Genomic DNA, 13,738 nt, shown 5'->3' with positions numbered 1-13,738 from the left:
GAGCGTCGTCTTCACCGAGATTCACGTCAAAGTTTATGGAGAGACGAGGAGTAAGAGCTCCGAGGATGCGTTGGACGACGACCCTCCACGCCCGCTTTGTTCATGCTGTTCAATTATTGGGCGGTCATGAAAGTATGTTTCTTTTTATTTTTCATATAATGATCCATATGAGTCACAAAAAAAGTGGCCCAATGGGGTTTAGCTTCTTCTTCTATCTCTTTTTTTTTCTTTCTAAATTGTGGATATATATATATTATTTATTGGGGGTTTTGTTCCCATGGGATTTAATTAATTATAGGAGCAACACCTAAATCAGTTCTTGAGCTCATGGATGTGCAAGATCTCACCTTGGCACATGTTAAGTCTCATCTACAGGTACTCTCCATGTTTTCTCTAGATGCCCTCATCTACAAATTTATTGTACGTAAACCCTACATATATACACACAGTTAATTATTATAGATTTGTACAGCTATAAAATACTGTTGTGTGTGTGTATATATATATATATCCACGTATATACACTCATCCTTTCTTTTTGATGGGTTAAAGTAACCAAACATTTCATTTTTTAAACCGTCGTTAACAAAACACGTAGACACATGCATATATGGGTACGCATTTTTATGGATCGTAAAAGTCTTGTTTTTGCTTTGTTCTCACTTTATATATATATATATATATATATGCGACTTTGAACATGTAGTGGCATATAGCTAATAGAAAATCGTGGTATATGATATATGGAGCCCATGCATGCAGTGTATTGAAGTTACATGGTGTAACGTGTTTTAAATTAATTTCAGATGTACCGGACCATCAAATCAGCTGAAAAAGGGTCGGGTAAGTTATGTAATATACAGTCGTCGAGTTACTGATCATGGGCTCGTATTGTTGTTAATCGGACAAGTTTACGGTGCAAATGTAACTTGATCGAAACGCATATTCAGATGATGCTTGTGGGAATGGATCGTCTGGTGGGAACTGCGAGGGACAAAAGCAGAAAGGAAGAAATCTCCAAGGTCTGTGGAACAACTCCTCGAGGTAATGCTTTGGAATCTTGTCTTGTTTTAATCTTTTTCAACTGAAGAAACACATACACACATACACGCACGATTGTAAGCCTGCTATACACACATGTATATATATACACGTGCATATGCACATGCATATACAGTTGATTGCCACGAGATAAATTAAGTTGACTCTTTTATGCGGATTTTTTTATTTAAAAAATGACTTTTTCAGAGTTTGATTTCTGACTAAAACATAACTTCGATTAATCACTTTCTCTTCGCACTGCTATATATGTATATATGTGTGTATATATATACACATATATACATCAAGCAGCGAATATTTTCCATCCAAAAAAGAGGTACAAAAATGAGTATCATATATAAATACATCATCTATAAATCCTATAGCAAAATTTATAATATAATAAACCATGCTTTATAAGATGTTGTTACGATTATACTGTAATTAAGACCGTTTGTTTTTGTTGGAACAAAAGCGAGTGGAAATATTGTACTATATATATATATATATGTGTATAGACATTAATTGTAGATTTTGTTTTTTTTTAATAATTGTTTTAAAATTGATATTTGATAGATAAAAAGGAAGAATGCGGAAGGAAGACGCCGAAACTACGAGAGAATGTCATCTGGTTCATCAAGCATCACCGTGGCACAGACTCCTAATCTCGATTTCATCTTGGCCACACCAAATCTCACTACCTAATTAGTATTTTCGTATATCATTGCATTATATATATATATATATATATAATATAGTAAGATTTGTCATTGTTATTATAATTATCCAGAGAGATTCAAATGAATCTCGTAGCTTTTGTGTGCTATTTCTCCTGCAGACCAAAATATACTACGAACAAAATTGATGCCATGAAGACTGGACCTATATATATATATATATATATGTATACAGTATATTTGATAAAAACTGGACCTATATTTACACTTTGCATGTCGATAAAAAGTTTTCTTTTTCATCCCAAAATATTTTTATTTATGAATTTTGTTATTCCACGTAGAATGAAGGAAAATTCCATTATTTGACATAAAATGCAATAGGATTTGGAAATGAATTAACATTACGGATGACAGAATAAAAAATAATAATTCGTCTTGGTGAAACGAGTTCTATCGCAAAAAAGGTTGAACGAAATTATTTGATCATCATTACAGATTTACATTGACGCACGTGTCACCATCACGACTGCTCTGACGCTGACCACTCCGTAAGCACGCCACGTGTCAGATACATTGAGGTTGACCCGCCTTTGACTTTCACTCTCATAATTTATTTCATCCATCCATACGGACCAAAGCAAGCATAGAAATGGACACCCATAAAAGAATAATAATTCAATTTTGTTGCGACCACATCAAAACGGGTTTCATGAGCTATCCGACCCGTTATGCCACATCAAAATGGGCCGGTCCCAAATTCGGCCCAATAATACGGGCCCATGACAAATCTAATTATTACGCGGTGGGTATTCAGGAATTCCATTACATCCATTCATGCATGTTACATCTGTCTGGTCTGAACAAAGGCATGCAACTTATGACAACATGATAATCAAGATCGGCATTAACTTCCATATATTTATACCTTTTTATACGATGATGATTAAATCCTCACCACACATTGTAATACGAAGGCTTAGATTTTTTTTTTTGGTAATGTGTGTTGATGTCCAAACTAATCGGGAAGCAATATATATGCTCTACCCCCTAACTTGAAGTTCGAATTCAGGGCGAAACAAACGTTTTGCATCCCATTTCACTGGTTTAATTATCTAAATAGAGATTTGGATATATAAAATCGGATTGAAATCGAGAACTCAACCGATCATTAATTTTTTTTTTCAGTTGTCAAAAGTATATATAGATAAAACTTGATCTAGAATCTCCATAATATGACATCTATACCTTCATATAACAATCGCATTTTCCATGAAAAGAAAATGTAAATCCCACCCCCTGAATGGTTATATATATATATATATATATACGCACTTTGTAATATAGTTCATGACAAACGGAACAAGCAGACCATCAGAACGTTTTTCTCATACGTTTAGATCGTTGAAATGGTCGCACCTGCGCCTCACCTCTCCTTCTCCATCGCCCTTGACGCCGACCTGGCCGAGTTTCTCCATCGCACGTGCGAAATCATCGAAGAACACTGTCTGGTTCGCCGCGTATAATTTCACGAACCTCCTCGTTCTCCTGTCCTTAAACAAAACATGGTCCGAAGCCAACAGCCCCAACCCTCTCCTCAGATTCTTGAAGTACATGTTGTCGAATTTCCCGGGCGTCATCACGTCGTTGAAGGCCGCGACCGTGTCGTCGGCCGTGTAGTTCTTGCAAAGATCCTTGAGGGCAGCCGCGAATCGAGGGTTGATCTCCTTATCGGCACGTGACCCGAAGATCCGGTCGCTGAATTCCTTGCAGTGAGAGAATCCAATGGTGTGAGCTCCGCTCAACGCCACCATCTCCCGGAGAGTGAAACCGTTCTTCTTGAACATTCCGAAGATCTGGTCGACCGTCTGGTTCGGCATCGGTAGGTTTCCTCGTACCTTGTTAGATCTGGACACCAACCCATCTTTCCGACCGAGCTTGACTTCGAAGAAAGGACCTCCAACCATGGTGACGAGATCACGCGTGGCCTGGGCGAGGACATCGGCACAGGAGACGACGCCAGGGCAAGAGAGTTCAAGGGCTGTCTTGATACGAGTGACGATGTCGAAGGCGTCACCGGGGAGGGACTCGTTCAGGTCATCGTCCCGTTCGGCCGAGTTGAAAGAGTTCGTGGCCACCAGTACGGACGCATCGCATCCTTCTAAGAAGCAGTCGTGGAAGAAAAGACGTAGGGTCCCGGCCGCGGTCGTTGGCTGTTGAACCTGCTTGGCCGTGACCGTCTCTCGTACGATTTTATTGAAATCAGGGCACGTTTTCCGGTAGTAGTCCGGACGTAGGTCCACGGCCGAGGAGAAGATCGGGCCAAGGACGAGAAATAGAAGGAGAATGTGAGGAAAAACACGTAGAATATCCATCCTGACCATTCGACGATATTGCAATAATTAACGCTATTAATGAATTGAGAGAGGTCTACAGAAGGGCAGACTTCTCTTGGGGAATAGAGAGAGAGAGGTAAGAGATTATTTCATGGCTCTCTCTCTAGTGGAGAAGAGAGAGAGAGAGAGGGTGGCTACGATACGAGGGGACGTAATTGTAGCTTTCACTTTATATGTACGTGTGGTCGGAGGCTGCATGCCTTCTTGTTTGTTTTTCTTTTTCTATTTTTGTATTTTTGTATTTCTATTTTGATTGTCCTGAATCCCTTTTTAACCGCTTAATTAATAAAATTATCGGTTTCTATATTTTGAACGTAAAAGGGCTAACGAGACTATTAGAAAAGGTTGGTTATTTATCTTCGTATATTGTAACATTATGAGAAAAATATACGATGACAAATTGTGCTAAAGTAGAGATATGGTGGTTACGTCACGTGCCGACGGAAGTGGTGAAAGGACCAATGTCACGTGACTAGGCGCGTCTCAACACGCGCAGCTCCTTTATCATCCCACGCGCCCTTTTCATTTCAGAGCCACGCACTTACGTTTTCCCTTTCATTCTCTCCGCTCTCTCGATTTTTCGTCTTCTTCGCCAACGCCTAACCCTAACCCTAACTCTTTCCAAAAGCACAACAAAATACAGACCGAAGAAGAGAGGAGTCGAAGGATCGTGACCTGGGAGCTTTGATTCCTCCCGATTTCCATGGATTCTCAACAGAACAACCTCTTCGAGACGGCGTCGCAGCCCGACACAGCCGCCGACGCATACACCTTTTTGGAATTCAATACCCAGGGCGAGTCTGAGTTCGACTACCCTGAGTTCCGATCACCGGCAGCGTGGCCCACGCCCTCTGATTCCCTCTCCATCCCTGACCCATCCGATCGCGGAGGTGCCGCCGGAGATCACCACTCCGAGGCTTCGTCGCCTTCCCCGTTGTCTTCGCCGGCTCCTGGAAGTAGCTCCAAGGGGGGACGCGGTGGAGTTGGAGGAGGCGGTGGTGGTGGTGGTAGTAGTAGCAGTCAGGTTGATGCATTGGCGGCTGGGATGGGGAATTTGAACTTCGAGGAGACCGGGGATGACGACGCTTTTGATTATGGAAAAGGGGATTTCACAGAGCACGCATGCAAGTATTGTGGTATCTCGAATCCGGCTTGCGTTGTGAGGTGCAATGTTGCGTCTTGTCGGAAGTGGTTCTGCAATTCGAGGGGAAATACCTCGGGCTCTCATATTGTCAATCATTTGGTTAGTAAACGATACTGGAATTCGGTTTTAGTTCTTCCTGTATCGCATCTTTTTGTCTGGAAGTGCTTTAGTTTCTAGTGCAGTTTAACTAGAAAACTTAAAGTCAGAATTGCTAGATCATGTGTTTTGTCGTGGTTAAGGCAGGTGCTAAGTTTTCTTTAAGTGATCATGTGTTCTCTGATTGTTTATGCGGTGGGCCTGCAGCATATTTGCTTTTCCATTGTTCAAGGTTTTTGAGCAAACTACTTGACCTCTTTTATATACTAAATGGGTTTCCTTTCGTCTGTTCTTTAAGGTTCGAGCAAAACACAAGGAAGTTTGTCTCCATAAGGACAGCCCTCTCGGGGAAACAATTCTTGAGTGCTACAACTGTGGGTGTCGAAATGTCTTCCTCCTCGGATTCATTTCAGCAAAAACAGAGAGTGTTGTTGTCCTTCTTTGTAGAGAACCTTGTCTAAATGTAAATGCCCTGAAGGACATGAACTGGGATCTAAGTCAGTGGTGTCCTCTGATCGATGATAGGTGTTTCCTACCGTGGCTTGTTAAGGTTTGTTTCTGTTCCTGCTTTTTGTTTTGGATCAGTGGATGGGACTTCCCATTCATGACCTACGGTATATTCTTGGTTTTTAGGTTCCATCTGAACAAGAACAGTTGAGGGCACGTCAAATTAGTGCACAACAAATAAACAAGATAGAGGAATTATGGAAGACTAATCCTGATGCTACACTTGAAGATCTTGAAAAACCTGGTGTTGATGATGAACCTCAGTCTGTTCAATTGAAGTATGAAGATGCATATCAGGTAAAGTAAATAATATAACATCAAGGGTCTTAGAGTGTGAATATATCTCATCATGTCGGTGGATAGCTTGAGGTTTCTGTTTGGGTTATGCTTTTATTGAATTTATCTGGCCATCTTTCTTCCTTTTTGCAGTATCAAAATGTGTTCGCACCTCTTATCAAGCTTGAAGCAGATTATGACAAAGTAAGTGTTCAATCATGCGGTCTCGGTTTTTTTCCTCCTGAATTCAGACACATTGAGTTGTTTTTCATATCTTCCTTTTTATGCTCTGTTCTATCGAATGTTATAGGGTCTTATCATTGTGCTTATGTTGTAGATGATGAAAGAGTCTCAAAGCAAGGATAATGTCACAGTTCGCTGGGATATTGGTCTTAACAAGAAGCGTATTGCATATTTCGTCTTCCCAAAGGTGGTTGAGACCTAACTGTTATGGATTAAGCTTTGAGTATCACTATATAATCCTAACTTACTTTTTCATGAAGGAGGACAATGAATTGCGTTTAGTGCCAGGTGATGAACTCCGACTGCGTTATTCTGGAGATGCAGCGCATCCAGCATGGCAGTCAGTTGGACATGTGGTACAGCTCTTTCTTGATTTTATATTATCTGCTCTGAGACTGAAAGCTTCAAGAAACTTTTAATTTCGTACCAAGAATTCTGTGCTTAGTTTTGGAATTTCAAATTTTCAATCGCCTTTTCTAGATCAAGCTAACTGCACAAGAAGAGGTTGCTCTTGAACTCCGTGTCAATCAGGTGAGTTTAATGTCATTTTCAGCCTTGCTTTTGACATCAACTGCTGAGCCCATATTGAGAGCCTTATTTTCTCTACCATGTAGGGGGTTCCTATTGATGTGAACCATGGGTTTAGTGTTGATTTCGTATGGAAGAGTACGAGCTTTGACCGGATGCAGGGAGCAATGAAGACTTTTGCTGTAGATGAAACAAGTGTGAGTGGGTAAGTTAGTCATCTGACATCCTTGTACCTCGCTGTTGATGCCACACTCTTGTGGTTGCTGGCCATGAATAACCACTGAATTACTGCTGCGCTTTCCGTGAAGGTATATTTACCACCACTTATTGGGACATGAAGTTGAGGCTCAGATGGTGCGTAACACACTACCTCGTCGTTTTGGAGCACCTGGTCTACCGGAACTGAATGCATCTCAGGTGACTTTTTATTTCCCTCCTTCCCAAGCGAGGCACAAGGTTGTGGAAGGTTTACAGATCAATCTCTTAGAGTGGTGGTGACACCATCTTTTAATTGTTTCCATTTCGTGTCTTGGAGTAGGTTTTTGCAGTGAAGAGTGTCCTTCAAAAGCCTATTAGTCTAATTCAAGGTCCTCCTGGGACTGGTAAAACTGTGACTTCTGCGGCGATTGTTTATCACATGGCCAAACAGGGCCAGGGACAAGTAAAGCTGACTTCTGTTCCCCCTTGAAATGCTTGCTTCAAGTTCTCTACCCATAGGTCTAACATTATTTGCTAGCAGGTTCTCGTTTGTGCCCCCAGTAATGTTGCCGTAGACCAACTAGCTGAAAAGATAAGTGCTACTGGTTTGAAGGTGAATACCTTACCTTTACTCTGTAGTTTTTGTACTTGCTGTCCATTCTGTTAAGTTGTCATCGTCATGTGTTCTATGGATAAAAATTGCATAATTCTTATCAGCCATGTCTTCCTTTTTTCCCCCCAAAACCTTTTTCTTTTTGGTCTCAGGTTGTTCGACTGTGTGCAAAATCAAGGGAAGCTGTAAGTTCTCCTGTTGAGCATTTGACCCTTCACTACCAGGTTAGTTAGCATGGTGGTATATTTGGACTCCCAGATCTCTCCGTTTCTTATGTATTTCTTTCTTCTTCCAACTCAATTGTTTTGGATGGCTGTGTGCAGGTTAGGCATCTTGACACATCTGAGAAGAGTGAACTCCATAAGCTGCAGCAGTTGAAAGATGAACAAGGTTAGACATGATAATTTAGCTTCTATTTGCGGCAGAGGTTTTTTATTCTTCATCTGTCTTCCTGTTATCAAGTGTGTGAAAGTGATCTGTTTACTTCGCTGTTTGTCTTCCCACCTCTTTAAGTGTGAAGACTTCTTGCATTCATTTTGCTTTTCTGTTTTAATTGTCACTAGGTGAACTGTCAAGCAGTGATGAAAAGAAATACAAAGCACTTAAACGAGCTACAGAACGCGAGATAACCCAAAGTGCTGATGTCATATGCTGCACTTGTGTTGGTGCGGGGGATCCACGGTTGGCAAATTTTAGATTTCGACAGGTTAGCAATATTTATTTAGTTTTATATCATCTCTGTTCTGTGGAAGCTGATGCATCTTTCCTCTCTAATAGGTACTTATTGACGAGTCTACTCAAGCAACAGAACCTGAGTGTTTTATCCCTCTGGTCCTTGGAGCAAAACAGGTATTAAAGGATTCCAAGGAAGATATTTTGTTTTATTTCTCTGTTATCGGCTGATCACAGTTTTTTTTTGCATTAGGCTGTTCTTGTTGGCGATCATTGCCAACTTGGTCCTGTCATTATGTGCAAGAAAGCGGCCCGTGCTGGCTTGGCACAATCTCTTTTTGAACGCCTGGTGCTGCTTGGTGTTAAGCCAATTAGGTTACAGGTACTGCTTTGTTCTGCCTGCTCTTTTTGAATTTGCATCTTTCATCACTTGGTAATGAAGGAATTATGTTAGTTTGCCTAGTGTCTGAAGATGCTGAGAGCCTGAGAAACAGGCATTGAACGGAATATGGTATTCTTTCGCTGTCTAATGGTTATGCACTTAATAATCCCTTATTGCTAATTTCAGGTTCAATACCGTATGCACCCAGCTTTGTCTGAGTTTCCTTCCAACAGTTTTTATGAAGGCACTCTCCAGAATGGAGTCACGATTAATGAAAGGCAAACATCGGGGATTGACTTTCCCTGGCCTGTGCCTAATCGTCCCATGTTTTTCTATGTCCAGGTATGAAAAATTACATGGGGATTACTTTAAGATGTGTATGGTCCATTCGAGCAAAATTGTCTCTACATTTACCAACATCATTTTTCCCAAGCCCTTGAGACCAGCTACTGATTTTCTCTTATCTGTCACTTATCCTGTTACTTTACAGTTGGGACAAGAGGAGATCAGTGCTAGTGGAACTTCGTATTTGAATCGAACTGAGGCCGCTAACGTTGAGAAGATTGTGACCACTTTCTTAAAGAGTGGAGTAGTTCCTGGCCAGGTGAGTCTACTAGGATTTTTTTACCTATATTACTTGGACTGTTGGTATCTATTAACGTTATCCAATCATGTTCATTGTTGACAGATTGGAGTGATAACCCCATACGAGGGACAGAGGGCATATATTGTAAATTACATGTCGAGAAATGGTGCTCTCAGACAACAACTTTACAAGGAAATTGAGGTGCTATTGAGGTCCATTTCAAAAAGTTATCAAATCTAGTACTTCATTTATTAACAAGTTTTCATAATCACAGGTCGCTAGTGTTGATTCTTTTCAAGGAAGGGAAAAAGATTACATCATATTGTCCTGTGTGAGAAGCAACGAGCATCAGGTTTGTGAGTGCTCTCTGTTAATAAAGCTCTGTATTGTGTGCTGGAGCTAATCAAATCTTCTGAGTTAGATTTTTCTTCCTTTTGTGTGTCGCTTTACTTCTGAGGGATACAACTTAGCACTTTGTAACTCCTGATTCTGTTCTTTTAGGGCATTGGATTTCTTAATGATCCTAGGAGGCTCAATGTTGCTCTTACCCGTGCTCGTTATGGGATTGTTATTCTTGGAAACCCTAAGGTTCTCAGTAAACAGCCTCTGTGGAATGGCTTGCTGACGCATTACAAGGTACTTTCCTTTCTTTTAGCGGAAACAAATTCTTTTGTCAGATTGTTCTGTCTTTCTTCTACTGTTGCTGCAGTTGGTACTATTTTTCTCGGTAGGGCTTTGAGGCCTTGTCCTGGTGCTTCAAATGGATGAATAATGCAAATGCATGTTATGTCATATGAGACTGATTTGTGTTTTCCCGTTATTTTGTTTCAATATCTAGGAACATGAGTGCTTGGTCGAGGGGCCTCTGAATAATTTAAAGCAAAGCATGGTACAATTTCAGAAACCAAGAAAGGTATTTAATGATTCCAGTGTTCATTTCCATTTCCATTTCGAAGATCTGATATGCAGAAAGCATTTTCACTTTTAACCCCTTTTCAATTGGGTTCCAGATTTACAATGACCGGAGGCTGTTTTATGGTGGTGGGGCTGGAATTATGGGAAACGAAAACTCTACTGCTGATAGGAGAGGTGGTCGTGGAAGGGGTAAATAACTGGTAGTTTCCTGCTTGTTTTGGTTTTCGTATGATTTATTGTGTCAACTTTTTCCTTGTTCAAAACAGCTGTTGGCTCTTATCTGCCTCCTGGCCCTCTCAATGGCGCTAGACCTGGACTCCATCCAGCTGGATATCCAATGCCTAGGGTACCACTTCAACCCTTTCCTGGTGGTCCTCCTTCTCAGCCATATGCCATTCCAGCTCGTGGGCCTGTAGGTGCTGTTCCTCATGTTCCCCAACCTGGAAATCACGGTTTTGGTAGTGGACGTGGAAATCCAATCGGCGGCCACCTTCCCCACCAACAAGCGACTCAGCAAAATGTTGGGACTATTGGTCCTAGTTTTAACTTTCCCCTGGAGAGTCCAAGTAGCCAGCCTTCTGCGGGTGGTCCGCTATCTCAACCTGGATATGTAAATAATGTTTGTATTTTTCTTTCAAGTTCTTGTCTATTCATTGACTTATTCGGTTTTTTTCTGGAAATATATTTGATGCTTTTAGTTGCCTGTCCAGGGAAGTCAGACCTTCAGAGATGGATTTTCTATGGGTGGCATATCGCAGGTTTTATCTCACCTAGTCCTTCTGCTGGATTTTTTGTGCTTTTTGTTCACTAGGTATTTTTCCACTTTTTGTTTTTATGTTTATTGGTTGTAAAGTTCTCCTATTGCGACTGACGGCAGGATTTCTTGGGTGATGACTTTAAGAGCCAGGGATCTCATGTTCCTTACAATGTGGCTGACTTTTCTACTCAGGTATATTGTTTGTTCTGTTACCAATGAGATTATGAGAACAATTCTGTCAATTCATGTTTGGATAGGGTGGTATGCTGTACAAAATTCTACCCGCTCCATCCATGCGGAAGATTGGGAAATTGGGTTTTTAGAGTTTGCTGCTTTGTGATAAATTTTTACTGATTCATGTTGCAATATTGTTGTTTCATTTTTCTTTTCCTCTGTTTGGCTAAATATTTAACGGGCTTTGCACCGTGATTGTGTTGAACTGTTTGTAGGCCTCACAGAGTGGATATGCTGTTGATTATGCCACACAAGGAGCCCATGGGGCATTTTCTGGGAACTTCCTAAACCAGAATTCTCAAGTGGGTTATTCTCGTTTTGGTGGAGGAAATGATTTCATGTCCCAGGTGTGTTTCACTGGGGTCTTGTTTTAACAATGAATCGTATATTTGTTTACCTCTCTTAAGATCACTTTTGTTCTGACAGGAGTACATGGCACATGGGTCACAAGGTCTTTTTACCCAGGCTGGCTTTACCGATCCCTCACAAGACGATGGCCAGAAGAATCAATATGGTGTGAACAACCCTAGCCATCTTCAGGCTCAGGTTTCTCTTTCCACCCGATGCTAAATTGAAGAATCCTGTTGATGCTAAGTTATCTAGCAGACAGTTCTTTTTAAATTTCTTTTCGCTAGCCTCACTGAAGATTCATCAAATTAAAAGAGTTATCATAACAACCATTGAGGAGGACAAGTGTCTTCCTGAAAAATTAAAAGAGTTGAAGCTTCACACGCTTTATTTGCAAATCTATGAGCACATCAAATAATGATACTTATAGGTGTATGTGTGGTTGTTTCAGGGTCTGCCAAATTCACTCTATTCGCAGCCTTTCTCACACTACAACACACAGCCACTGAACTTGTCCAACCCCCAGCAGTCTCAACCTGGCCAGGGCTCTCAGAACCCGAAACTTCCCTACAATGGCTGAGGGGACGAAAAGAGCTGGGATTCAAATGGGTTATGGTCTTTGCAATTCAGCAACTTGGTTTTTGCTGTCTAGTGATCCAACAAATGCCTTGTGGTTTCCTGGTGTTTGAAAGGTGAGTCTCGTTCTGTGCCTTCACCAACCCCCCTGATAGAGATTCTATTCTTCGTTTTGGAAATAACACTAAAAGAAGGGAAAAAAGAATGAAAAAAAAAGGAAAACTGGCAGCATAACAAGGGCCGAAAGAAAAAGGAGTAACCCTGGTACCTGGAAATTTTGTGTGGGTGACTTGAGAAAGCGCAGGAGAAGGGAAGTAATATGATGGTGAGATATGGGAGGAAGAGATTATTACATGACATGAGATTGGTCGAAAGGGTTAGAAGAGAGTGGTTTACGAAGATACAACTATGGAGAAATGGGACTTTGGGCAAAGAAGCAGTTGCTGGAGTGAATGATTTTTTTTTATACAGAGCCTACCTCAGAGGAAAGTGTTGGTGGCCGTAACCCTTTTTCGACTTCGTTTCGGAAGTGTAATTATACTCTGGATGCCCACAATTAGGTCGTACCTTAGTAATCGGGAGTCATTTGTTTTTATCACTCAAAATACCGAAGTAAAAGGGGTTTCATTGTTGGTTTGGTGATACTAACACCATACTTATGGTCGGATGCGGTGGCTGGTTTTAATCCTTGTTTGGATTTGATCATCATCCCCTTCATGCATGCATTCTTACATACATCCATGCACGGGTGTGTTCGGTAGCTAGCTGAATGTCATATCAGTGACTCAGTATAGTCATCTTGAAAGTAGGGGTTTGGTCGAATTTTTGGACTTCAGGTCTTGAGGCTTGTGTCGGCGATGCCATTTGAAATCATTTGACAGAAGATTTGATCGTCTTGGAAGTAGAGTAGAGGTATCATTTGTCCATTTCTCTGAATTCTTTTTATATTTTGGATGATCCAACACGATTTTAGTGTTCAAAACGCAACGGTGTGTCTAATATTATATATTATGAACAAAGCCCAATTCCAGACGAGTGATTCATGGGGCAATGCCTCCCATTTCCAGTGTAGTTAGTGGGCCCACACCCAATACCAGTTTCTCCTTTGGGCCGAGAAGCCTAAGAACCCAAAAGCCCAGATAGAGGAAATACTCAAGAAAGCTCACCATATGTAGGCAGAGAATAGAAACCAAACGAGGCAAAATCCGAAGCTCTGTTTGGAGGATCCATATTTGCGGATGTAGTCCCTCTATTAGGGGTGAAAAAACGTGAGATCCGCGGGTTTTTGTCATTCTATTTCGCGGTTAACTGAATTTAATTATTTGGGAGACAATGTGATTGATATCGGGTTTTATTAGACAAAAATTTTGAGTTTTGGGTTCGGGTTTAGATTTCGGTACTTCGTGATGAGTTATCTTACGGATACTCGAATAATTTATATATATAATTATAGTTTTATGATTATTTGCTAAAATATGGTATGTTTTATTTGAAAACTTAGTTGATGATTTGTTGATTTTTGTAAATTTAGATTGAAATTTATATATTTTGG

General features: G+C 40.8%; 3 protein-coding genes across 5 annotated transcripts in view; 2 read left to right on the top strand and 1 right to left on the bottom strand.

Annotated features, from left to right (window-relative positions):
- The window catches only part of LOC104806691 (probable transcription factor KAN3), a 3,024-nt gene extending 1,157 nt beyond the window's left edge, over positions 1–1,867 (top strand). The window contains exons 2-6 of the mRNA XM_010531707.2: positions 1–132; positions 299–375; positions 807–843; positions 951–1,044; positions 1,618–1,867. Of these exons, the coding sequence (XP_010530009.1) occupies positions 1–132; positions 299–375; positions 807–843; positions 951–1,044; positions 1,618–1,621 (344 nt within the window). The 3' untranslated portion in view covers positions 1,622–1,867. The remainder of the gene's footprint in view (positions 133–298; positions 376–806; positions 844–950; positions 1,045–1,617) is intronic.
- Positions 1,868–2,919: 1,052 nt separating this feature from the next.
- LOC104806690 (peroxidase 65-like) lies at positions 2,920–4,260 on the bottom strand. The gene has a single exon (XM_010531704.2). The coding sequence runs from the start codon at positions 4,097–4,099 to the stop codon at positions 3,104–3,106; it is 996 nt and encodes a 331-aa protein (XP_010530006.1). The 5' UTR covers positions 4,100–4,260; the 3' UTR covers positions 2,920–3,103.
- A 393-nt stretch (positions 4,261–4,653) lies between these two features.
- On the top strand, positions 4,654–12,891 carry LOC104806689 (regulator of nonsense transcripts 1 homolog). Of its 3 annotated transcripts, none has more exons than XM_010531702.1 (29): positions 4,654–5,354; positions 5,650–5,901; positions 5,985–6,155; positions 6,288–6,338; positions 6,472–6,564; positions 6,638–6,733; positions 6,858–6,908; positions 6,992–7,110; positions 7,214–7,322; positions 7,444–7,566; positions 7,645–7,716; positions 7,869–7,940; positions 8,040–8,106; positions 8,280–8,422; positions 8,494–8,565; positions 8,642–8,770; positions 8,957–9,112; positions 9,261–9,374; positions 9,459–9,557; positions 9,631–9,708; positions 9,858–9,992; positions 10,195–10,269; positions 10,367–10,460; positions 10,538–10,890; positions 10,982–11,029; positions 11,149–11,220; positions 11,478–11,609; positions 11,689–11,808; positions 12,062–12,891. In XM_010531702.1, exons 1-29 carry the CDS (start codon positions 4,815–4,817, stop codon positions 12,188–12,190), a joined length of 3,765 nt encoding a protein of 1,254 aa, XP_010530004.1. In that variant the 5' UTR covers positions 4,654–4,814; the 3' UTR covers positions 12,191–12,891. The 3 variants fall into 3 exon arrangements, with proteins under 3 accessions (XP_010530004.1, XP_010530003.1, XP_010530005.1); XM_010531701.1 differs by having other exon boundaries at positions 10,970–11,029; XM_010531703.2 differs by having other exon boundaries at positions 4,815–5,354; positions 10,538–10,881.
- Positions 12,892–13,738: the final 847 nt, after the last annotated feature.

The sequence above is a fragment of the Tarenaya hassleriana genome, unplaced genomic scaffold (assembly GCF_000463585.1).
Source record: "Tarenaya hassleriana unplaced genomic scaffold, ASM46358v1 Cleome12, whole genome shotgun sequence".
Classification (NCBI taxonomy): Eukaryota; Viridiplantae; Streptophyta; class Magnoliopsida; order Brassicales; family Cleomaceae; genus Tarenaya; species Tarenaya hassleriana.
This window is presented reverse-complemented; position numbering and strand designations above follow the sequence as displayed.